Below are 24383 nucleotides of genomic sequence, written 5' to 3'. Positions count from 1 at the left end.
TTAAATAGGAGTCACAGATACTGGATAAAGTACAAAAGCAAAATCTTCAGGAATTATTAATTTCTGAAAGTAACCTCCACTTTTCAAGTGATGAATATGAACATTTACAAGTTGTTAAAGGCTTTTCAATGCTGACTGACAAAGTGACACCTGACAAACTTGATATTCTGTTTGAATGGTAGATAGGACATTTCTGGTAGAGACATTAAATAGTGCGTATGTCCAAAATACTCCCAATGATTCAGACCATAAGACTGTTGATACAACATACAGATATAGCATGAGCACTGTAACTAACGAATATTTTGTTAATATGCAATGCTGAATTCAAGTCTTCCAAAGGGCCAGAGGAAGGTAACAAGAAACTCCTCCTTAAATACTTTGTAGATGCCTTACCTAGAAAGTCACTGAGAGGTGCCTATGACTTGATGATTATCTTAAAGTATGTTGGTTTATATATTACAGATAGTTTAGGTCTATATATCATGTCAGTTAGCCCATATACCACGTCCATTTATCTATATATGATATGTATATTGGATTATCAAGCCAAGTGAGACCATAATCCGAGGCCTCTGCCAGGAAAATAGCCAGCCCACTTATGCGTACCTTTCCTTCATTGGACACTAAACTCCGCTTGCGAAGACCTGTTGGGGCAAGTGAAATCTAAATCGTGATGGCACCTGTACCAGTGGAGCGCTAAGAGCACCATCCATGCGTAATCATTGCCAGAGCAGCTGTCTGGCTTCCGTGTTAGTGGCACGTAAATAGCACCATTTGAGCGTGATCGTTATCAGCGTCGCTTTACTGGCACATGAAAAAACATTCGAGCGAGGTCGTTGCCAGTGCCACTGAACTGGCTCCTGTGCAGGTGGCATGTAAAATACACCATTTTGAGCGTGGCCACTGCCAGTAGCGCCTGACTGGCCTTCGTGCCGCACGTAAAAGCACTCACTACACTCTCAGAGTGGTTGGCGTTAGGAAAAGCATCCAGCTGTAGAAACTCTGCCAAATCAGATTGGAGCTTGGTGTAGCCATCTGGTTTGCCCGTCCTCAGTCAAATCATCCAAACCATGCTAGTATGGAAGGCGGACGTTAAATGATGATGATGATGATGACGATGATATTTGTTGGTTAATATATACAGCATATCTGTTGGTCAATATCCCAATGTCTGTTGAGCTATATATCACAAACAGGTCTACATATTGCATACTTGTTAGTCTTTATATCATATATCTGCTGGAGCATATACTATATATTTATTAGTCTATATCTCAAATGTCTATTGATCTATATATCACATATCTGTTGACCTATATATGAAATACCTCTTATGGTCATTGACCAGTAGAAATGAGTTGTAATGTCAATGGTGCCAAGCTGTATTTGCCTTTCCCTTTCCCTTGGACAGCATCAGGGTCATGGAGAGAGAAGGCTGGTATGTGAGAGACTGCTGGTCTTCCATAAACAATTTTGCCTGGACTTGTGCCTTGGAGGGTAACTTTTTAGGTGCAATCCTATGGTCATTCATGACCGAAGGGGATCTTTTATCCTATATATCATATATCTGCTGGAACATATACCATATACCTATTAGTCTATCCCAAATGTCTGTTGATCTATATATCAAACATCTGTTGGTCTATATATGAAATACCTCTTCTAGTCATCGACCAGTGGACAAATATTATATACTTTGTTTCTCAGTGCTCATGAAATCATCTTCATAAAAAGTTATGGTGTGAAAATATTTCAAAAGATAAATATTTTCACCTTAACACGTTAATCTTGTATTTACACGAGAGAGGAATTCTATAATACATTTTAGATAATTAAAACAACTTCAACAAATACAGCAAGGCATTTTGTCCAATATTTCAATGACTCTGTCTAATAATAACAAATCTGTTTGTAACACAGACACAAGCCCTGAAAGTTTGGAGGAGTGGGTAGTTGGTTAAATCAGACCCAGGACTTGTCTACTACTTACTTTATCAAAACTTAGAGGTATGAAAGACAAAGTTGACCTCAGTGAAATCTGAACCCAGAATGTAAAGAGATGTAGCGAAATACCACAAGGCATTTTGTCTGATGCTCTAACGATTCAACCAATTTGCTACTCTTGGTACAACTGCACAAATCTTAGTTGTGTACATGTATTGATGAAATGAGCTGAAATTGATCTAAGTGAATTATTAATTCATAAATAATTCATCATTTTCTCTTATGTTCATTTTCCAAGTTGGTATGGGTCAGACAGTCCAACAGAGCCCAAATTTGTTTTGGTTACTGTTTTCCAAGAGAAAGCTAAGAGACCTTGCCTCTTTCATCAAATTTCATTTGGCATGGTTCCTATGACTGGATGCTTTCCTAACACCAACTACTTTACAGAGTTTACTGGGTGTGTTTTTTCATGGCATCAGCACTACAGAGATCATCATATCCTTAACAAGACAAGACTAAAGGACCCTCTTGAACTCTACAAAGTTTCTGTCCCTCCATCAAACACATTTTTTCTAAAGCATCAGTACCAGAAAGGATGTGAAGTCCCTGCCAAGACAAGACTAAGTCTTCTCAAGCCTAAAATGACTTTGCTCATTCATCCACCACAATATAAAATACACTGGAAGCACTTTATCGTGATGCTAAAAGAAAGCAGGCTTTAGGTTTAATCTCATAGGTTACATCTCTATACACCAAAAGACAGAAAAAGAAAAAAAAAATTTACATTTTTCTTTAGAATTCATTCAACAGAACAAACTGGAAATGTTTACTACTCACCCGTAGAAGCTTTGTGACATTTGGAGATCGAGCATTGTCAAACCAAAGAGAAACAAATGTAAATATGTGAATATCATGATGGTCACCAAAGTGAAGACATTTGATGAAATTTACAATGGCTTTCTGGAGGAACTTGTAACAGTCTTCTGTTGCAGCTGACACTTCTGCTTCATCAATGGCTGACTGACGCTGGAGGGTGGACACAAACCTGTTGCTGCAATTTGCAAAGGAGACATATTTCTGTAGCTATAGAAAAAGCAGCTATATTTTCTTACCAGAAGAATAGCTATAGTGTCCCCTGACTGGCTCCCGTGCCGATGACATGTAAAAAGCACCATCCAAATGAGGTCAATGCCAGTGCCCTGACTGGTTCCTGTGCTGGTAGCACATAAAAAGCCTCATCTGAACATGGTCAATGTCAGTGCCCTCTGACTGGCTCCTGTGCTGGTGGCACATAAAGAGCACCCACTACACTCTCAGAGTTGTTGGCATTAGGAAGGGCATCCAGCAGTAGAAACATTGCCTGATCAGACTGGAGCCTGGTGTAGCCCATTGGCTTGCCAGACCTCAGTCAAACCGTCCAACCCATGCCAGCATGGAAAGCAGATGCTAAACAATGAAGATGATGATGGTGATGATAGCTGCAAGAGAAATTTCTAGCCAAAGATAAACTTCTGTACTTGGCTTTCGTTGACATGGAGAAAGACTTTGACAGAGTACTCCAATCCCTTATCTTGTGGTCAATGTGGAAACTAGGGATAGATGAGTGGTTGGTGAGAGCTGTACAAGCCATGTACAGGGATGCAGTCAGTAAGGTGAGGTTTGGCAACAAGTATAGTGAAGAGTGCCAGGTAGAAGTAGGGGTCCACCAAGGATCAGTCCTCAGTCCTCTCTTATTCATCATAGTCCTCCAGGCAATAACAAGAATTCAAGACAAGCTTCCCCTGGGAGCTCCTCTATGCTGATGACCTTGCTCTAATAGTTGAGTCACTACCAAAACTAGAGACAAAGTTTCAGGTGTGAAAGCGAGGTCTAGAATCAAAGGGCCTTAGGGTCAATCTAAGCAAAAACCAAAGTCTTAGTAAGTAGAAAGGCAGACAAATCACAAATCCCTTCAAGTAGGTGGCGCTGCTCGATCTGTAGAAAAGGCATAGGTAGAAACTCCAGAAGATGTACCTGGTGAAAGCTATTGACACATATGAGGTGCAGCAATAGCAAAAGAAGATTAAATGGGAAGATAGTTTTCATGTGTGACAGACACACAGGGGCAATAAATACCAAAGATGTACAGAAACCATCTCCATCACATGGAGTGGGAAAAAACTAGAAGTAGTTGATAGCTTCCATTACCTAGGTGACCAAGTCAGTAACAGGAGTGGAAGCTCTGAGAGTGTAGCTGCTAGAGTAAGAATAGCCTGGGCAAAGTTCAGAGAGCTCCTACCTCTAGTGGTAACAAAGGGCCTCTTGCTCAGAGTGAAAGGTAGACTGTATGATGCATGTGTTTGAACAGTCATGCTACACGGTAGTGAAACATGGGATGTGACTGGTGAGGACATGCATAGGCTTGAAAGAAATGAAGCTAGTACACTCCACTGGATGTTTAATGTCAGTGTGTATACACGACAGAGTGTAAGCACCCTGAGAGAAAAGTTGGACATAAGAAGCATCAGATGTGGTGTGCATGACAGACGACTGCACTGGTCATGTGTTGTGTATGGATGAGGACAGCTGTGTGAAGAAGTGTCACACCCTAACAGTGGAGGGTACATGTGGAAGAGGTAGACCCAGGAAGACATGAGATGAGGTGGTGAAGCACGACCTGCGAATGTTGGGCCTCACAGAAGCAATGACAAGCGACTGAGACCTTTGGAGATATGCTGTGAAGACCTGGCAAGCCAAATGAGATCGTAGCCATGGTCAATGCCAGTGTCGCATAACTGGCCCATTTAAAAGCACCCTTCAATCGTTGGGCAATATGCTGTGCTTGAAAAGACCTGTTGAGCCAAGTGAAATCATAGTCATGGCCGATGCCAGTGCCGTCTGACTGGCTCCCATGCCGGTGACATGTAAAAAGCACCATTTGAGCATGCCCAATGCCAGTGCCGCCTGACTGGCGCCTGTGCTGGTGGCACATAAAATGTACCATTCAAGGATGACCAATGCCAGTGTCACCTGACTGGCACCTGTGCCGATGGCATGTAAAAAGCACCATTTGAGCATGGTCAATGCCAGTGCCACAGGACTGGCTCCCATGCCGCTGGAACGTATAAAAGCACCCACTACACTCTTGAAGGGGTTGGTGTTAAGAAGGGCATCCAGCTGTAGAAAACTTGCCAGATCAGATTGGAGCCTAGTGCAGCCATCTGGCCTGCCAGTCCTCAGTCAAACCACCCAACCTATGCCAGCATGGAAAGTGGACGTTAAACAATGATGATGATGATGATGATGACATATTAACAAAATAATGAAATAGAAATATAAATACTCCACATGAACCAGTAACTAAAGCAACATATGAAAGATCACATAAACATGTTTATTATTGCAATAAGATTCAACCTGCCTACACACTCCTGCAGTTATATGCTAAATCATCTTCAAACATCTTTGCTAATGATGGTACAAATGTTTATGACCTTATGCTTATGAATACGAATGGTCATTGTGGTAGTAGGGTGCAGCCTCAATCTGACATATTCTGTTTAGCTAAACTGCAGTTTCTTTGCCAGGACTATTGTAAAACTGGAATATTATAAATGATTAATGGAAAGGCAATTACATGCCTCTAGTGTTATCATCCCACTCTGCTGTTACGGGTCGATATTGTTTTAATTTTGAATTCAATGTTGCTTTTAGTTTTTTATTTCTTATATTATTTTTTTTTATATATACTACTTACCTTCCATTTTGTTCTTATGATTGTATAATTGTAATTGTAATTCTCTATTTCTTTATTTCTATGATGATGATGATGATAAGATATGATAATAATAACAATGATAATGACAGTGATGCTAGTATAGTTTACTTACTTCACATTACCTTCCAGGTTACACAGTTCCCGTACATCTCTTTGTGCATCCTTCATCAAGTCCTTCTTCACTCCAAAATCCTTGGAGTTCATGTAATTTCTAATATTGCGGTATTGTTGGTGTGCATAGTTTGCTAGAGAGGCATGTGCTTCAATAGCAACATTGCTTTTGGTAGATTCTGTATCTTGCAGCTTTGAGACAGCCTATGAATTGGACAATAAAGGACATACATTAGAAAAACCATAACAGCAACATAGACAGAAAACAAGAGGTAACATGTTCTGATTAATGCAACATCTCTTTCAATGAAGAATGAAGTGTGAATACTATTTGCAGTGTAGTCTCAAACTTAACTGAAGTGTGTCGTGTCCAGTGTTTGAATTGTGTCACATACAGTTTTTTTTTTAAAGGTTTATCACATGAAGAAAAGCAGCAATCATTATGCTTTTCAAGGCTTTTGGAAAATATGAGGTAGTTATCCTCAGATTGGAGACAAATGCTTACATCATCAGAGTGGACTCTACTGAAGGCACTCATGGGTTAGGTAGGTGGCACTTAACAGTGCTAATAGACAAGTTAATGATGCAGGTTGATATTGTAAAGGAAACTTTAATACTGCCAGTTGGCACTTTAGTGGAGCAGAGACACAGGGTATGAAAAATTGATGGTACAAAGACAATTCATGGGAATTGATATAATTATAGGAAGTTATTTTTGATGTTCTTACCTTAGCAAGATAAAACTGCATAATAACTTTTGGATTCTCTGATCGTGTCTCAGCCAACCAATTACCATAGGTATTCAGTGCTGATGGATAAAGTTGAGCAATTTCACTACATACCACTCCAGTGGCATCCTAATGGAAGAAAGAACAAAAAAAAAAAGTAATAAACTGTTCAAGTGGTCATAAAAACATACTACAGAGTAGAATGACTTCATATTGGTGCATCAAACAAAATTACTGTAAGTGGTGGCAGCATAATAAAATTGGTGAGTGCTTCTTTAGTTTGCAGTGTTGTGTTACAATTTCTTTGGGAACTTGGACCACTAACAATAGTCCTATGACCAGTTCCTAACTCCAATCCAGAATGGACTTGGAAAAAAATTACCAGTTTATTTAGTACTAAGTTTTCTTTAAAAAAAAATACTTATTACCAATTGTTAATACAATCCACTACATTTACAAACTTTTGTATCCTTGATGGCACAAGTTTTTCATTTACAGTCAAGTTTCCTGGAGTAGATTTTATAAGTTTGGATATTTGCCAGTATGAACAGACAGAATAAATATTTTTATATCTAGATACCTTACAGATCTCACTGGAATCCCTTACAGACCTAATCAAAGTGTTTTATTAAACACATTGAAACTCTTTATTAATCCAATCAAATCCACTTAACGACTTCTGATAATCTTTATGACCACATCAAGGCACCTCAATGACTACACTGAAGTCCCTTATTGACCATCTTTAAACTCTAGAACACTTCAACTACCATTTCTTCGTTCATTACTGCTAGGCTTTAGAAATTTCTTTCATCATATGAGCTGCTAGAAAAACCATTCCAATATGAAATGAGGATAGGAGATTCTCAAAGGCAATACAAAATAAGGAAAGTAATGTTGTGATTAGTCTAAAGTCACAAAAAAAAAAAAAAAACAGCTGTGGTAAGGTTTGAACACGTTAGGAGTAGATTTTATAAGTTTGGATATTTGTATATCAGTAATATGAAACCATAACTAAACAACCACCATACAAATGACAGAAAGGGTGAAGAGAACACAAACTGACATACTCCCTCTAACTGTATGATGATAGTCTTCATCAGATTCTTAGCTGCAGTTTGTTCACCCCGCTTCCATAGAAAATTAGCTCTCTCAAAATCAGTTTGTAAAATTACAGATTGTTCCAATGTGTGTTTCTTCTTTAACTCATCCAGAAGGTAGAGGCAACGTTCAGCAATCTAGAAAGATCCAATAAAAGGAATATTAATGAGTGTGTGTGTACGTATGTATCTAGTTCTGCTTACATGAGCGTTTTTGAGAGTGTATTTGTAAATAAGAGTTCTTGTCCACAGCAGCTAAGGAGCATCTTGAAACAGGAAAGGAAAATATGATGAGAAGACAGACAACAAAAGAGTCTACAAATTCAATTCCCTTTGAAATCCCCTCCTTGTATATGTCTCTGCTGTCATTGATTTGCAGCAGTTTAAGCGAAACATCAATCCCACTAGTCTCAAAGGGCTTGCATAAGCCATAGGCATCACTCCTTCCAGAAAACTTACTGAATAAAATAAGAAAAATGTTATCAGTATCAGAGATACATTGTGTATATAACTTTAAATCATGTCACCTGTATAGTCAACCAGGTGATACATGAAGGAGCCATGCCCAATGACTGGAGTAGCAGTACTATAGTCAACTGCTACAAAGGTAAAGGTGACACATTAGAGAGGAATAATTACAGAGGTATCAAATTGTTGGATCAGGTGATGGGAGTCAGAGAGAGGGTCATAGCCCATAGCCCAATTAATTAGGGAGAAAGTTAGTTTACATTATTTATATTTGACAGATATTTGTCCTCATCTTGTTTGTTGTTAACACATTTCAGCTGATATACCCTCCAGCCTTCATCAGGTGTGTTGGGGAAATTTCGAACCTGGGTTCTCATTCCTAAGGTATTTTTCGATGTTATTATTATCATTGTTATTATTATTATTATTGCTTGGAATTGAACTCAGAATGAGAGAAAAGTTGGACATAAGAAGCATTAGATGTGGAGTACATGAGAAATGACTGCGCTGGTATGGTCTCAAAAGAGAGAGAAGCTAATACAGATTTGTTAATCTGGTAAAAATGATGATTTAGGACAGTAATTTAAGAGGCTGATTGACGAGATTTAATGAGACATGATGTTAATGTATTTCTGAGTACTATTGTTGATAATGAATGCAAAATAATTCCAGCAAAGAATCAAAACTAAAGTTAAGACTAAATTGGAAACACTTTATCTATCTGGCTACAACAACAACAACAATAAATAATGTATGTGATGATGATAATAAAAACCAAGTTATTGTTGCTTAACACCAGGTCAGCTTTGATTGAGTAGAAACATGATCAAAAATGTTCCAATTACGATCTTCTGGTCTCTTTTTATTCAGAAATAATGTATCTATAAAAACACTATCCAGTGTATCCTTTTCTTTTTGAAAATAATAGGGCATGATGAATATTTGGCTACTATTTCAAGTAGGTTGAATAGAGGGGTCCTCATTAGTTTGTATCAACTGCAAATAAGAGAAGGAAGATTGCTGAAGCTAAAAAGATTTTTTTACGAGAATTGGTGATTTGTTTGTCTGAATCGATTCGGAGAGATGAAAAGCTGTGAACATAAAAAATAGTGTATCATCATACCATAAAGCAAATAACAACAACAGTGCCAGCAACCTTGGGAATGATTTAAAATAAGCAGAAAATCACATGATCAAAACCTCAGGACTTACACATATATGCAACAAAGAGAAAATAATACAAGACATTGCATATATATTACACATAATACTTTTAGGGCAATATAAAACAAAAACCAAACACTGCAAATACCCAAGACAATAGATATACATTAAGTTGTACAGAGAAAGCACATAATAAACATAAGATGACTAAAATAAAAAAGAGTAACAATGATTCCTAGCTTCATGTAGAGGAACAATCAATTTATTTGATATCAGTACTCTACTAGTGCTTAATTTTATTGCTTTCTGCAGGATGGAAGGCAAAGGTGGCCTCTGAGAACTGAACTCAAAATGTGAAGGAACGTAACTAAATACCACAGCCACTGTTTCTGACATTGCAACATCCTAATGACAGCACCAATATTAATAATAATATTAAAAACTTCTGTCATTGGCATAATGAAGGGGCTGAAACATATCTTCCAACATTAATTAGTTTCATTAATTCTATGTTTTAAGGGTGATGTTACTATTCATCTTTGGAGAGGGATGATAAAATAAGCACCAGTCATATACTAAAGTTGATTCAGTCAATTATACCCTGCTCCAAAATCTCTGGCTTCATGGTTTATGATAGATATTATTAGTATTAATATTCTCAATGCACTATTACCTTTGCTGATAAAGAGATTCTTTTTTTGAGCAAAGAGTAGCTTGTATGATGTTTGTGCATGAAATGTAATACTACATAATAAGATGTAGGTATTCAATACAGAGGATGATCAAAAGTTGGAAATAATTAAGCAAGCTCTACTGGATGTGTAATGTTAGAATGCATGAAGTACCTTGGGAACAGGTGAGCTGAGAGAAAAACTGGGTAAAAGGGGAATCAAGGAAGAAGATTGTATTGGTTTGGACATCGAAATGCATATGAATGATGACTTGAATAAAGATGTGCCAGGATATGTGTGAAAAAAGAAACCGTTTAAGTAGAAAACCACAGAAGATATGGGAAGAAGTGACAGAAGCTAATCTCAAGATGTAGAATGTCATAAAAGAGATGACAGAGGAACACAAGATGCTGTGTTGGAGAGGACCCATCCAAACCATGCAAGCATGGAAAAGTAATGAGAATGATTATTATGACAGTGGATCAGCTGAACTGATAGAATGTCAGCAGAGTATTAAAAACATACTTTCTGATATTTAATTGTGCTCTTTTATATTCTGAGTTTAAATCCTGATGATTCCTAGTTTGTTTTTCATCTTTCTGTGGAAAAAATAATGAGGCAAACTGAATTAACTAAAACTTCCTCCAAAATGTGTGATCTTGTGCCAATGTTAGTTACATTTGAGGATCCCAGAAGTGTACTTAATACCATAGAATAAAAATTTGCCAAAAAACAGGGAAATAGCAGTTGACAAAACAACCACCACCAAAGAAACTAACAAAAATTACAAGAATATTTTCAAATGAAGTTGTGATACCAAGTATGTGATGGCAAATATTTTACCTCATATTTGCCATCTTGACAAGCAGCTTTGATAAGGTTCTGGTACTGCCTGGCAAGACCATCAAGTTGATGTCCTGGTTGTTCACCACACACTGATAGCAACACACAACACAGATGTTGTACTGGCTCCACAAACTCAAAGTCAGCCCTCCAAATCTGCCGCTGTATTTCCCATTTCTCAAGAAGCATGTGCAAGTTATTGCTGAAATATAAGAAAAATTGTTTGAGTCTATGTTTTAAGGTTGATGTTACTCTTCATCTTTGGAGAGGGACGATAAAATAAGCACCAGTCATATACTAAAGTTGATTCAGTCAATTACACCCCGCCCCAAAATCTCTGGCTTCATGGTCTATGATAGATATTATTAGCATTAATATCATCAATGCACCATTACCTTTGCTGATAAAGAGATTCTTTTTTTGAGCAAAGAGTAGCTGAAACCATGGAAATATATAAAAACCACACTGTCTCTTGTTCGTTCAAAGATAATATTAGCTAACCCCTAATATTTTTTAAATAACACTATAACTAACTAAAATAGCCTGGCACACACTTCACACTACAATATGTACATAAGTCTGTAATAGCATCAGTCCCACTTTACAACACACTGCAGAATATCCTGTTATAGCCTTATTCCCACATCCAACCACACTATATCTATAATCAACCAAAGTCAACTTTGCCATTTATTTTTCCAGGGTTGATACTTTATTATGTACACACATACACACACAATATCTGCAGAATGATGACCAGACTTTACAGTCCTTAAAAAAAATGCTTTTCACCTGTGTCCATAAGCACACTCTATTGTACACAAGGCTGATGGATGCTACACACACACACACACACACACACACACACACACACATTCATATGTATTAGTTTACTTGTTCGTAAATATGGGATTAGATTTTCCTATGTATCCTATCCTAATTTAAGATTGAAGGATATGATTTGAAGGAGATTTGGTTGCTACATCTGGTTACACGACTGCACAGATGTCTTCTCTTGTTGGCTCAAAGTAAACTTTGAAGTTGTGCAGTTCCAGATCAGTCATACTTAAAAAAAAAAAAAACTATGATGAAAGGTATCATGACTGTTTTATCATTTGTATATCAGGCTGTATATTGTTTAATATAGCTCTTTTTTAATAACGTGGAATTTGAGAATTTTAGCTATTATTTTCATATCTAATGGTAAAATTGTTTGAGCTTAAGATGAGTGTTTACAAATAATACAATATCATCATTTAACATCTGTTTTTCATGCTGGCATGGGTTAGATGGTTTGACAAGAAATGGTAAAGCCACAAAGCTGCATTGAGCACCAATATCAGCTTTGGCACAGTTTCTATGGCTAGATGCCCTTCCTAACAGTAAATATATGGATTCCAAACAAACTTGTAACATAAAAGGGTGATGTAAAATTGTATAAAAACACATAACCCAATTATATTTTGAACTATTTTTTAATTTGAAACGAGTTCTTTTCTCTAGTTAATGTAGTTCATTTGATATACATTGACAAAATATTCTCATTTTGATGATAATAAAAGAGGTTATTCAGATGGTTGAAAGAGTATTAAACTGAAGATCTAATGCCAACTGGTTTAATCCCAGGTAATGGTATGTTGATGAGGCTCTGTTTTGCTCCTGGAATTTTTTACAATCAAAGTTTCTAGTTGGACTGTCATAGTAAGGGAAAATATTAGAAAGGGAGGTTTCTAGCATGTATATCTTGACTCATAGTCATTATTATGATAACATTTTTAATCAACAAGTACTAATATACAACAAGTACTAATATACAACAAGGGACTGCAGTACCAATGGTGATGACACAAAAATTCAAAATGAGTAAAGCACACTCCTCACACATATTATTAAAACATCCTTAATGCCAGTGCATAAAAACGTTGATACCTTTTTGTGTTGCTGTCTCTGTCCAGTTCTAGCATTTCAGTTAACTGTGCAAGACATGCTAGTCTACTGAGGGCAAGATATAATGGACTGCAACTCTCTAAACTACTTTCATGTAATGTCCTCATCACAGATAACCTGAAAGAAAAAGAGAATCAGAGAATCACACCATTCACACACACATATACAGGATGCAAAGGGTAAATTGTTGCCATTTTATATTTTTAATTTCGTGCATGCACATTGTTTGTTTTTAACTTTGTCAACTACACACTATAGTAGGGTCAGTTGGGTGGTACCATCTGTGAGAAAAACAGCACCATGACGCAATTCACTCTGCCAGAAATTTGGAAATGACATGCTGTACTGCTTAGCATTCATGCTGGAAGATTCAATACGAACATTTCAGAGTGTTTGGGTGTCAATCTGAGGACAGTGCAGAGGATTCGGAAAGAGTCGGATGAGTCTAATTGGTGATCATAAAGGTATAGCAACTCAGGAAACTCATTCTGATCATTCTATTAAGAAAAGAACTCCTGAATTTGTTGGAGTGATCCAGGCTATGATTGACAATGATCCCTCCAATTTTGAGAGGGGAGAGGGCTTAGAGGAGGTGATACACACTTACAATTGCTGCCATTATCATCATCATTTAACACCCGTTTTCCATGCTGGTATGAGTTGGATGATTTGACAGAAGCTGGCAAGCTGGAAGGCTCACCAGGCTCCACTCATCTGTTTTGGCATGGTTTCTCTGGCTGCATGCCCTTCTTAATGCTAACCACTTTACAGAGTGTACCAGGTGCCTTTTACATGGCAGTGGCACCAGTCAATATGGCTACATATGTATGTGTGTATGTATAAATATATGCATATACCAATCAGTATAGTCATGTATATAATAGTATTCTAAATACAGCATTGAAGACATTCTGGGTGTTTGGAGGCAACTGAAAATGGAGCGGTCAAAAATATTTTTATTGTTGTTTAATCCCAGGTCAGTCCTGATTGAGCAGAACTGTCACATAAAATGCACTTCAGTTAAACCATTATATTTTTTTTCAAGGCAAAGTGCACCTAGGAAGACAGCAGCACATGGTTTGAGAGAGATTTAGCTGCTACTTTTAGAACACTAAGCAACTATATGTAGGCTGATTTGGGTAAAATTTGGGGAACTGGTGCTTGCTGTAGCAACAAACTACGCCACTTTATATGTGTACAGCCTATAATGACATGAAATGTGATAACTTGTTGAAGAACTTAGTACTCCAGCAGGACAGGTGTAATCCATGATGGAAAGTCATTGATCAGCTCAATTAAGGCCAACTTGAAGGAGTGGAGCTGGGACTAAATATCAACACAAACAACAAAAACATGTTCTTACTTTGCAAAGTGTACTGCTTCTAAAGCTGGCTCCTCCTGGTTGCGTGATAGATAGGTCATTGCAGCATACAAAGATTTGTGGAAGTCCCAGCTGGTGTTTAACCTTGAAGAATATATAAGAAACAGATATTTCTAAGAAGTTATGATTACCTGATGAAGAGGGTGAGTCTGACAATATATAGTAAAGATAACTCTCTGGAAGGTACTGAACTGTAAGAAACGAGAAATGTGAGTGCGTGTGTGTGTGTGTGGAGCTGTACAGGTATTCACAACCAACAATCTCAATACTGACAAAGAATTTTCCATTTTGAGACCATAGGCATACTTTCAAGAAAAGTCTTAGATTACTCCAATATAGACAGACAAAAATGAAAGAAAACTACTTACCTAGTAGGTACATCTAGGTTCCACTGTGCTGTCCTCCAGGCAGCTTCATACTGTAATTCTTGCAGTTCAGGGGAGATGGAACTGTCTAGTTTGTTGAGGTAGGTGCCCAAAATGTGGTTGAGTCCACATTTATGCAGTGACTGTCAATGGCATAAATAAATGATCCTATATTATTGTCACTTCTCTATATAGCTGAGAGAAAAACATGCTAACAAGGTTTTTCTACCTTAAAACCAAGAGTAAGTGTTCAGAGATGGGCGTCTAGTTCCTATAAGTGGATCATCAATTCATATTGTTCAAATTTTCAGATTTAGTTAAAATTTATTAGCACAAAAATTAAAAGGAAATTATTTGTGTTCTTCTCTTAAATTGTACAAGTAATATGGCACAGGGAACATCCAGCCCTTAATATGCAATGGTTATGATAATGATTGTGATGCCCATCTCTGAACACAGCCATGGATGATGTTGATGATAAGAATATTAATCCTACTTCATTACCTTGAGCATGCCCAGCTGCACAGTTGGTTCTGGCTCAGTCATTAGAATATCATAAGAAACAATGGCTTTCTTCCACTGGTTTTCATGCTCATAGAGCTGAATTCTGTGAAAGGTAAATAATGTCAAATACAAAGTCAACAAGATAATATCAGATTTCAAGTGGATAAGTGGACATTAAAACTCAATTCACTATTCTTTAGACAAAAGGGATCAAATTTAGCACATTACACTGATAGCCATAGCAAATAATATTGACTAAAAAGACAACAATTTATGTAGATCATGACTGAATAAACAGTGTACAGTTGTAGTTGTTGACTAAATAGATAGTGTGTAGATCTTATGACTATAAATTGTGTAGTATGTGTATACTGTCATGATATATAGTGTATTGATGTTGACTGGACAGACACACAATATGTGAATAAAATAAACTATTGTGGTTTATTATTTAGAAATGTCTGGCTCCTGTGCAGGTGACACGTAAAAGCACCATTTGAGCGTGGCCGTTGCCAGTACCGCCTGACTGGCTCTTGTGCTGGTGGCACGTAAAAGCACCCATTACACTCTCAGAGTGGTTGGCGTTAGGAAGGGCATCCAGCTGTAGAAACTCTGCCAGATCAGATTGGAGCCTGGTACAGCCATCTGGCTCACCAGGCCCCAGTCAAACCATCCAACCCATGCCAGCATGGAAAGCAGATGTTAAACGATGATGATGATGATTTTCACAAAAACCAACAATTAAGTCAAAATTAACATAATTAATGAAATGAGTATTAAAAACAACTTAATTAGAAATAATTATGGATGAGGAAATGGCATTAGCTCTATGACTAATGTTATTGTAATCATTTCAGCAAGTAGGGAAGATATGTTTTTGTATTACAAGACCTTCTCAGTGAAGCACGGATTTCAGTCTATTTGTGAAACAAGTGAAGGAGAATAATATCATTTCACACTTTCCTGACTATATTTCTAAACAATAAAAAAAACTTTGAATAAGAAAATAATTATGAATTTAAAGCAATTCTTGATCTTGTGCTCCTTTTACATACAAGGAGCATGTGGTTTCTGCAAGTAGAAACTGCTCTCTCTTGTATGAAGTAAGTTCTAAGACATATAAATTAATAAAATTTTCTTGTATGAATCTGTTTACCTTGAAGTAGGATCTGAAAGGGTTCCAGCCCCACAACCATAGGGTCCATCTGGGTCCCCAATTTCTCGATAAGCCTTCAGCAATGTACCTTGTACTTTAACATGATTGTCAGTTAGTGAGGCTAAACTATCTTGGAATCTTCCACTTGTTTCTTCAGCTGAACTATTTTCCTCCTGATTTTCCCTGAAAGAAAGTAATTATTGCAGGTATTCTTTAAGATATTAAGTTAGTATTTCTGAGTACTTAATTCTGCACCACATCCATTTTCCAAACTGCTGTGAATAAAAGGCAGGGATTAAAAGAAAGCTGCTTAGTAACAGAGAGGTAATCTAGTTATGGAAAATTTTAAGTTAACTACATAATGTGAAAGAAATCAGAATTGAACACTAACTCTATAAAACTCAGAGCTTCATAAAAGAATTAAAATTTAAACTCTCAGTCATATTTTTAAAATTCTCAACGGGTCTCAAATTTTGGGATAGTCCTTGAACATGGGTGTTGTGTGTTTAGCCAGTCACATTTATTAATACTTGATATTGTGTCAAGAGGTCTTATCATGTAAGTTACTTGATGACTTCACTAGTATTAGAACCCAGTGCACTCTGTAAAGTGGTTGGCATTTAGGAGGGTATCCAATGATTGAAACTTTGTCAAAGCAAACAATGGAACCTAATGCAGAAATCTGGCTTGTTGGTTCTTGTCAAACCATCTAACCCATGCTAGCATGGAATATATATTAAATGTTTTAGGTGATGATGATTTGTACAATGTTAACTTTTATGTCATTTAGTCTATCATATCCAAGTATAGCCATAATTGTCTGATGTCTACTTCAAGAAACCTTATTCTACAACAAAACCCAAGTTCTTACATAGACCTGCTAGCTGATCACATGGCCACAGTAAGTAAACCTGCAATGCTACAAGATAAATGATATAAGTTACAAGTTCAAATTCTGCTTAAGGCAGTGTATTGTCCTTGTACATATCATTTATTTTTGCTTCTCTCAAATTAAACTTAGTCTTTATTTTAGAAATAGATACATAATTATTATAATTTCAAAGGCAGTAGATTAAGTAAAATCATTAGAACTTAAGACAAAATTTCTTGGAGTATTTAGTTGCAACCCTTTACATTTAAAGTTCAAATACTGCCAAAGATAACTTTGTCTTTCATTCTTTTAGGGTCACTCACAGAAATACATTCAAATACTGGAGTGAATACAATTGATTGACACTATCCTTTAAATTTAAGGTTTTGTGCTTGTGTTAGAAATTATATTATTTTTCTAGGACAATGATTAGCAAAAATGATAGAATACCAGATTAAACTTTTACAGTATTTAGTTTTGTTTCAATACATTCTAAGCCCAAATTCTGCTAGAGTTGACTATGTCTTCCATTCTTCCTGCATCATTACAATAAATACCACTCCTATACTGAGACAGCTCTATTTGCAGATACCAACTCTTCAATAACATTTCTGATTTTGTACAAATGTGAGAAATCATTAATATTTTTGTTCTCCAGTCATCATGTATTTAGCTGAGCCCACTGTATCATAAATATTTGGAACAGGGATCTGGCCTGAGAATATTACATCAGCTGTGGTTTCTCCCACCCCTTCCACCATTGGTCTTGAAGGAGCTGAAAAAGGCTCATGAATACTGCTTTTCCTCTTCTGACTGTTATAGAATAAAAATGATATAGAAAAGAGTAAATCTCCATCTATCTTTTTTCTATCTATCTATCTATCTATCTATCTATCTATCTATCTATCTATCTATCGAGAGAGAGAGAGAGAGAGAGAGAGAGAGAGAGAGAGAGAGAGAGAGAGAGAGAGAGGGAGAGAGAGAGAGTTGAAGGAAAAGGTGTATATTACTTACATTTGAGCATACCACCAGATTTCAGAATACAAGATGGCTGTGAAATGTGCAGAGCAGAAGTTGGCAGCCTTTGCAATGTGGCTGTAATCAAGGTCTAACCAGAAGTTGTTCTGCCAAATTGTTTGTGGACATTTCTCACTCCTGTAGACAAGGAAAACAACACTGAGGAATAAATATATCTAAAAATATATTAAGAGTTTAGAAATTGAACCCATGACCTAATGATCGTGAACCTGACACTTTAACTACTAGGCCATGTACCTTCATATACAGATGTCATATGCATGTACGCAGACACAGGGTCAACACTGGTGTGCATGTGTAAATATACATACATATATATATATATATATATACACACGTGTGTGTGTATACATATCTTGATCACCAACTTAATGTAGAGGTTGTGTTAGAACACAGACTACTGCGTTGTTTACCTTGAGAGAACAGACACTGAGATTCTATATATCATTGATGGAAGATTCAGTTGTTATCGTGCTGCTGGACGTCTGCCACTGAGGAACCCATAGCAGGATGAACTCATGTGATCTGGCAGCCATACCAGGTGGCTTTCATCTGTCAATGGCATAATTACGAGTGCTTTTATGCACCATGAGCCCTTATGAGAGATCCTCTCTAGATAAATAACACAGTGTTCTGTGTTTTAACACAACCTCCACGTTAAGTTGGAGATAAAAATTACCTTGGTTTTATTACTGCTTGTCATTATTACACAGACACACACACATACACACATATATATATATATATATATACTGTATTTCATGGCCTACAAGATGCACCTTTTTTACCCAGAAGTGGTTAAAAAATCCCCCTGCATCCAATGCACTCAATGTAGGCTCAAAACTCACTCAAAATGGTATGTATGTTTACAAAATGTGTGCTGCCATCTATTGGTAAACAATCACCTACGGTATGTTTATATTGAATGTGGATGCAATAAATTGCTTATAATTACCAGTAATAACATAAAGTTATACAGGTAAGTGGAAGAATTAAAACATTATTTTAGTGGCAATTTATTTTACAAAAATATAGCCTAGGCTAGGGTGCGTCCTATGCACTCGTGCGTTTTATAGGCCATCAAATACGGTATATATATATTACAGAACAAAGTATGAACAGGCAGTCTCAAGGTATCAAATTAATTTATAACATATTTATATAAAATATTAAAGAGAAATAAAATATAAAATATAGTTGGAAACCGGGTAAGCTCTGGAAGGTGAAAGTTCATAATGATTTGGCATAGACAAGTATATTCCAGGGCAAGGTAGAAGAGAAGTCTTTCGTGTTGAAGTGACCTATATACATGAGTAAAATCCCTGGTCTCACTGGTGAAAGATTCACAAGGAAAAGAAAGGTGCAGGTAGTACTTATCATCATCAGCATCATCACATAGCATCCTTTTTTCCATGCAGGTATGGGTTAGATGGTTTGACATGAACAAATGAACCAGAGTGACTTTTAATCTAAACTAAATGAAGATAACAGTCTGGTTAACTTTCAGTAACATCTATGATCTTAGATAACAACAAACTGGGTGAGTAGTCTAATGCATCAAAACCACTGCCACAGCCGCCACCACTGCCACTCCTCACCAACCAGATTCTACACAAGATATCAGTTATGGAATGAAAGCCAAAGATACACTGGCAGGAGACCATCAAGCTAGATCTTTGGTTAGTGAGCTGTCAATGGAAAAATGTGTTCATTATTTGTCTAAGAAAACATGTTACAGGCTTGTGCCTACTTCATGATTCACAAAGGAGCTACTTAGTGTAAGTAAGAAACAAAGGTGAAATACTAGCCTCTTAGAAGATTTGTTTGCAGAGTGAGTTGTTCTAGGTTGCTGCCGAAGGTACTGTACAACGTTTAGCATCTTCTGTACAGACTGCTTATTCATGCATATTTTGATGGTATTACCTGCAGAGAGAGAGGACAAAAGGGAGAGATAGCACTCAATATCACATTGTTTAAGATATGCTGTTGTGATTCTGTCCAACCTATAAAAGCATGTTCAAATAAATACAAGATTGACAAAGATGCTTTACATTGAACACACTCATACTCTCATGTTTTCTTTCTTTTGTTTACTTACTCTCTCTCTCTCTCACACACACAGAGTCATTCTCTTCCATACATAAATATCCACCTCTGATACATAGTTTTATATTCTTTCTCTTACAGATGCACGCACGCACATACACACAGACAGACAAACAAACATATCACTTGGACCTTGTGCTGGAGTGATAGATTAGCAATGTCACAGACCTGTTGATTTTGAAGTCACATCTACATTGGGTGAGTTTGAGATAGATGAATGCTGGACAAAGAAATTATTGATGTGTTGTGTGAGAATAGCTTCTATGTCACCTTCTTGATTCAAGCAGATGTCATGGACTAAATATGGCAAAACCAATTCACAGAATTCAGTCTGAAATTCAACAACAATTTATATAACATTGATTATTTGGTCACAAACACAAGGTTGATTTTAGTATTAGGGAGGATATAGTAGATCATATATACACCAGTATTAGGCTGGTAAGTAGCTTACTAACCCTGAAGAAATAAAGATAAAGTTAGCCTCATGCTTGAGGTGAATTCATAATACTGATGGATGAAACTAAGTGCTGTAAAGTATTTAGTAATTACACTCAATTGTTTTAAAGTTAGATTCATTAGACAATAAAAAGTTCCTGATGGTCATGGCTGGAATACCTAAGATTATAAAGCTGCTGAATTAGAGCTGACCCAAGATTCAGCAACAACAATTTACAACTCTAATGATGAGCTTGGTCAGATCAACCACTACAGGGAAGTTGGTACATTTTCATTGAATCACAATTATATTACTGGAACGTGTTTTATTTAATCCAGGAAAACTAATTCAGTCAACAGTTGATAAAAAAAGATTTAGGCCCCTATACTATCTGTTGGCAAACCATTATAGGGAACCTTTTCCACCAATGCCCTATGATAACTTGTTGAGGAAGGTGAGAAACAGCAAATCAAAACACTGTATTATCCTCTACTGGGAAATCTGGACTGAATACTTGCAGCAAAGGAACTGGTGTTAAACTGGGTGGCATGGAAGGCATAAACTCTCCCTCCCAACAAGAGTGATGGTGATGGACATGATGTGTTTATCACAACACTTGTTTTGAGAAGAATGAATAGAGAAAATAAAATTTCAATTAAAGCAGGTTGTTGGGTGACCTACCTTAACCTGACAGATAGGTCCTAGAACTTGTAGCATTTCATCTTTCACAGCATCACTATGAATCAAAGAACAAGTGAGGTTTCTGATCCAGTCACTATGGTTGCTATGACTGGGGTTCCAAAGCTCTTCATTGTCAATGTTGATGCTCTTGCTAGAGTCCTTGGTTATAACATGACCTTTACTCTGGAAAACAAATATTATCCGCAAGAAATAAAACTTATGATTTTCAGTTCTGATTTCACACTAAATAAACACACACACACACACACACACACATCTCTCTCTCTCTTTCTTTCTTTTTCTTTACAGAATGTACTGGGATGTTAAATAATTACATATATCACAATCATCACCAGGTTTGTAATCAGACTTAATTAAAAATAAATGAAGGCCTGAAAGAAAATTAATAGGATGTTATTGTCAGGAAAGTGGTATAAATGAATCCAAAGCATAGTTTACCTTTAAGAAAGGGTAAAAGCTCTTGTAAAGGAAAGAGACACGTAGGCAATCACGCTTAAATTGTCTCCCTGCTTTAGTGGACAACATAGATCTTAGAACTTGAGCAGCACATTGGACAGTGGTCATACTGAAATACAGAAATAGATTGACAAACATTAGATGATGATAAAAAGAGGTATCTCATTCCCATTCAATCATCATATTCAAAAGATATTTCCATACTTACTGACGTTTGTAAATATAAATTACTCTAACTAAAGGATTGAAGTGGTTAACAATAGGAATGGCATCTAACTGTAAAGACAAATTATGTAGAAATAACCAAATTTAACACTAAGAAAAACTTCCATTACATGGCTGCAAAAATTCCATTAATGGTGATGTTGATGTAAAAAACTCTATGATGATATTCCCAATTCAGTGATGATGGTAATGATGATGCTAAGGATGATTCTAATGATGATGATGGAGCAGCATGATGCTGGTGACAATACTGTTGCTGATGCTCCTAATTCTGATGAATGTGATGATAGTAGTGATGGTGACATTGAAAATTCTAATGAACATGCTGGTGATGGTATTAATAATGTTGATGGTTATAGTGATGTTGCCGTTACTGCTGATCATCATCATCATCGTTTAACATCCGCTTTCCATGCTAGCATGGGTTGGACGATTTGACTGAGGACTGGTGAAACCGGATGGCAACACAAGGTTCCAATCAGATTTGGCAGAGTTTCTACAGCTGGATGCCCTTCCTAACACCAACCACTCAGAGAGTGTAGTGGGTGCTTTTATGTGTCACCCGCACGAAGGCCAGTCAGGCGGTACTGGCAACGGCCACGCTCAAAATGGTGTATTTTATGTGCCACCCGCACAAGAGCCAGTCCAGGGGCACTGGCAACGTTCTCGCTCGAAAATCCTTACACATGTCATGGGTACAAGTGCCAGAAAGGCGACGCTGGGCACAGGTGCTATCCTGATTTCGCTTTCGCTTGCCCCAATAAGTCTTCGCAAGCTGAGTTTCGTGTCCAATGAAGGAGACGACGTTGGCACGGGTGCCAGTCGTCGAATTTAGTTCGATTTCACTTGCCTCAACAAGTCTTCGCAAGCGGAGTTTAGTGTCCAATCTAGAAAAGGTGCGCATAAATGGGCTGGCTACACCCCTGGCAGAGGCCTTGGATTTAGGTCTCACTTGACTTGCCAGGTCTTCTCACGCACAGCACGTTTCAAAGGTCTCGGTCAGTAGTCATCGCCTCGCTGATGAGCATGGTGATGGTAGTGATGATATTGATGATGACACAATAGGGAAGTGTACAATAATGGTGATTTACAGACAGAAGACTAACTGAAAGAAAAAAAAAAACTCACCAAGAATCAACAAGATATTGGTTTAACAAGTAGAAGATCTGGAAATATTTCTGTTGTTTAGTATTCTCTTGGTAAACTGGAAGATTTTCCAACTGGGATTGATCCTGGTAGAGATTTCGACTTAGTTGTGATGATGATGTCCACAGAGAAAGGTCAACTGGTCCAATGATACCAAGACACAGAGCCGCTGCCTCTGCTACTTCACCAGATTTATTCTGAATTATGCATGCTAATTCTTGGACAAGCTGGCACACAATATCTTCTGAACCATCTAAGAAATATAAAGCAAATGTCTGGCTATGAAATGAATCAAATAGTAATTAATTATATCAGTCTGATTGTGTGGCACTTTGGGCAAGTGTCTTCTACTATAGCTTCAGGCAGACAGAAGCTTTGTGAGTGGATTTGGTAGACAGGAACTGAGAGAAGCCGCTCTCTCTCCCTGTATATGTGTGTGTATTTCTCACCACTGCTTGACAATCAGCGTTTGTGTTTACATCCTTGTGATTTAGTAGTTTAACAGAAGAGACTGATAGAATAAGTACCAGGCTTTAAAGAATAAGTACTGGAGTTGATATGTTTAACTAAAAAATTCACGAAGGCAGTGCCCCACCCATGGCTGCAGTCTAATGACTGAAACAAGTGAAAGATTTATATATATATATATATATATCCTAATATATAAAATCCGTTCTGTCTGTCTGTGCGCTTATAACTCGAGTATTGTTCATCCGATCGCGATGAAATTTTAAACATGGATACATGAAAGAGTGGGCATTTCGTAATCTAAAAAGATTTTGAAAATCGTTAGTTTCAAAGTGAGAATTGCTATTTTTGTAATCTTTTTCTCCTGTTTGTTCTGCCATTAAAAGCAACCAGTTGCTCAGACAGCCGGCACATACCATTTCGCTAACAAGGGGAGTACAGGATGACAGTCAACCAAAACCATCACAATGCTGTCTCTCTTATGACGTCCAATTCCACTTGAAGTTGTATATCATCATCATCGTCATTTAACGTCCGCTTTCCATGCTAGCATGGGTTGGACGATTTGACTGAGGACTGGTGAACCAGATGGCTACACCAGGCTCTAATCTGATTTGGGAGAGTTTCTACAGCTGGATGCCCTTCCTAACGCCAACCACTCCGAGAGTGTAGTGGGTGCTTTTATGTGCCACCGGCACGAAGGCCAGTCAGGCGGTACTGGCAATGGCCACGCTCAAAATGGTCTATTTCATGTGCCACCTGCACAGGAGCCAGTCCAGCGGCATTGGCA

At 37.3% G+C, this 24383-nt stretch overlaps 1 protein-coding gene across 2 annotated transcripts in view; it reads right to left on the bottom strand.

Moving 5' to 3' along the window:
• LOC106881129 (serine-protein kinase ATM) overlaps positions 1–24383 on the bottom strand; it is an 88567-nt gene that overhangs the window by 15000 nt on the left and 49184 nt on the right. For both annotated transcript variants that reach the window (XM_014931398.2, XM_014931399.2), the window contains exons 33-48: positions 23108–23378; positions 21737–21863; positions 21278–21460; positions 20326–20488; positions 19860–19974; positions 18028–18168; positions 16143–16325; positions 14987–15089; positions 14486–14625; positions 14100–14201; positions 12719–12853; positions 10790–10991; positions 7614–7781; positions 6544–6672; positions 5817–6019; positions 2785–2998 (exon numbers count right to left, since the gene is read on the bottom strand). In XM_014931398.2, the coding sequence (XP_014786884.1) occupies positions 2785–2998; positions 5817–6019; positions 6544–6672; positions 7614–7781; positions 10790–10991; positions 12719–12853; positions 14100–14201; positions 14486–14625; positions 14987–15089; positions 16143–16325; positions 18028–18168; positions 19860–19974; positions 20326–20488; positions 21278–21460; positions 21737–21863; positions 23108–23378 (2579 nt within the window). The remainder of the gene's footprint in view (positions 1–2784; positions 2999–5816; positions 6020–6543; positions 6673–7613; positions 7782–10789; positions 10992–12718; positions 12854–14099; positions 14202–14485; positions 14626–14986; positions 15090–16142; positions 16326–18027; positions 18169–19859; positions 19975–20325; positions 20489–21277; positions 21461–21736; positions 21864–23107; positions 23379–24383) is intronic.

This window comes from Octopus bimaculoides, chromosome 2, assembly GCF_001194135.2.
Source record: "Octopus bimaculoides isolate UCB-OBI-ISO-001 chromosome 2, ASM119413v2, whole genome shotgun sequence".
NCBI lineage: Eukaryota > Metazoa > Mollusca > Cephalopoda > Octopoda > Octopodidae > Octopus > Octopus bimaculoides.
This window is presented reverse-complemented; position numbering and strand designations above follow the sequence as displayed.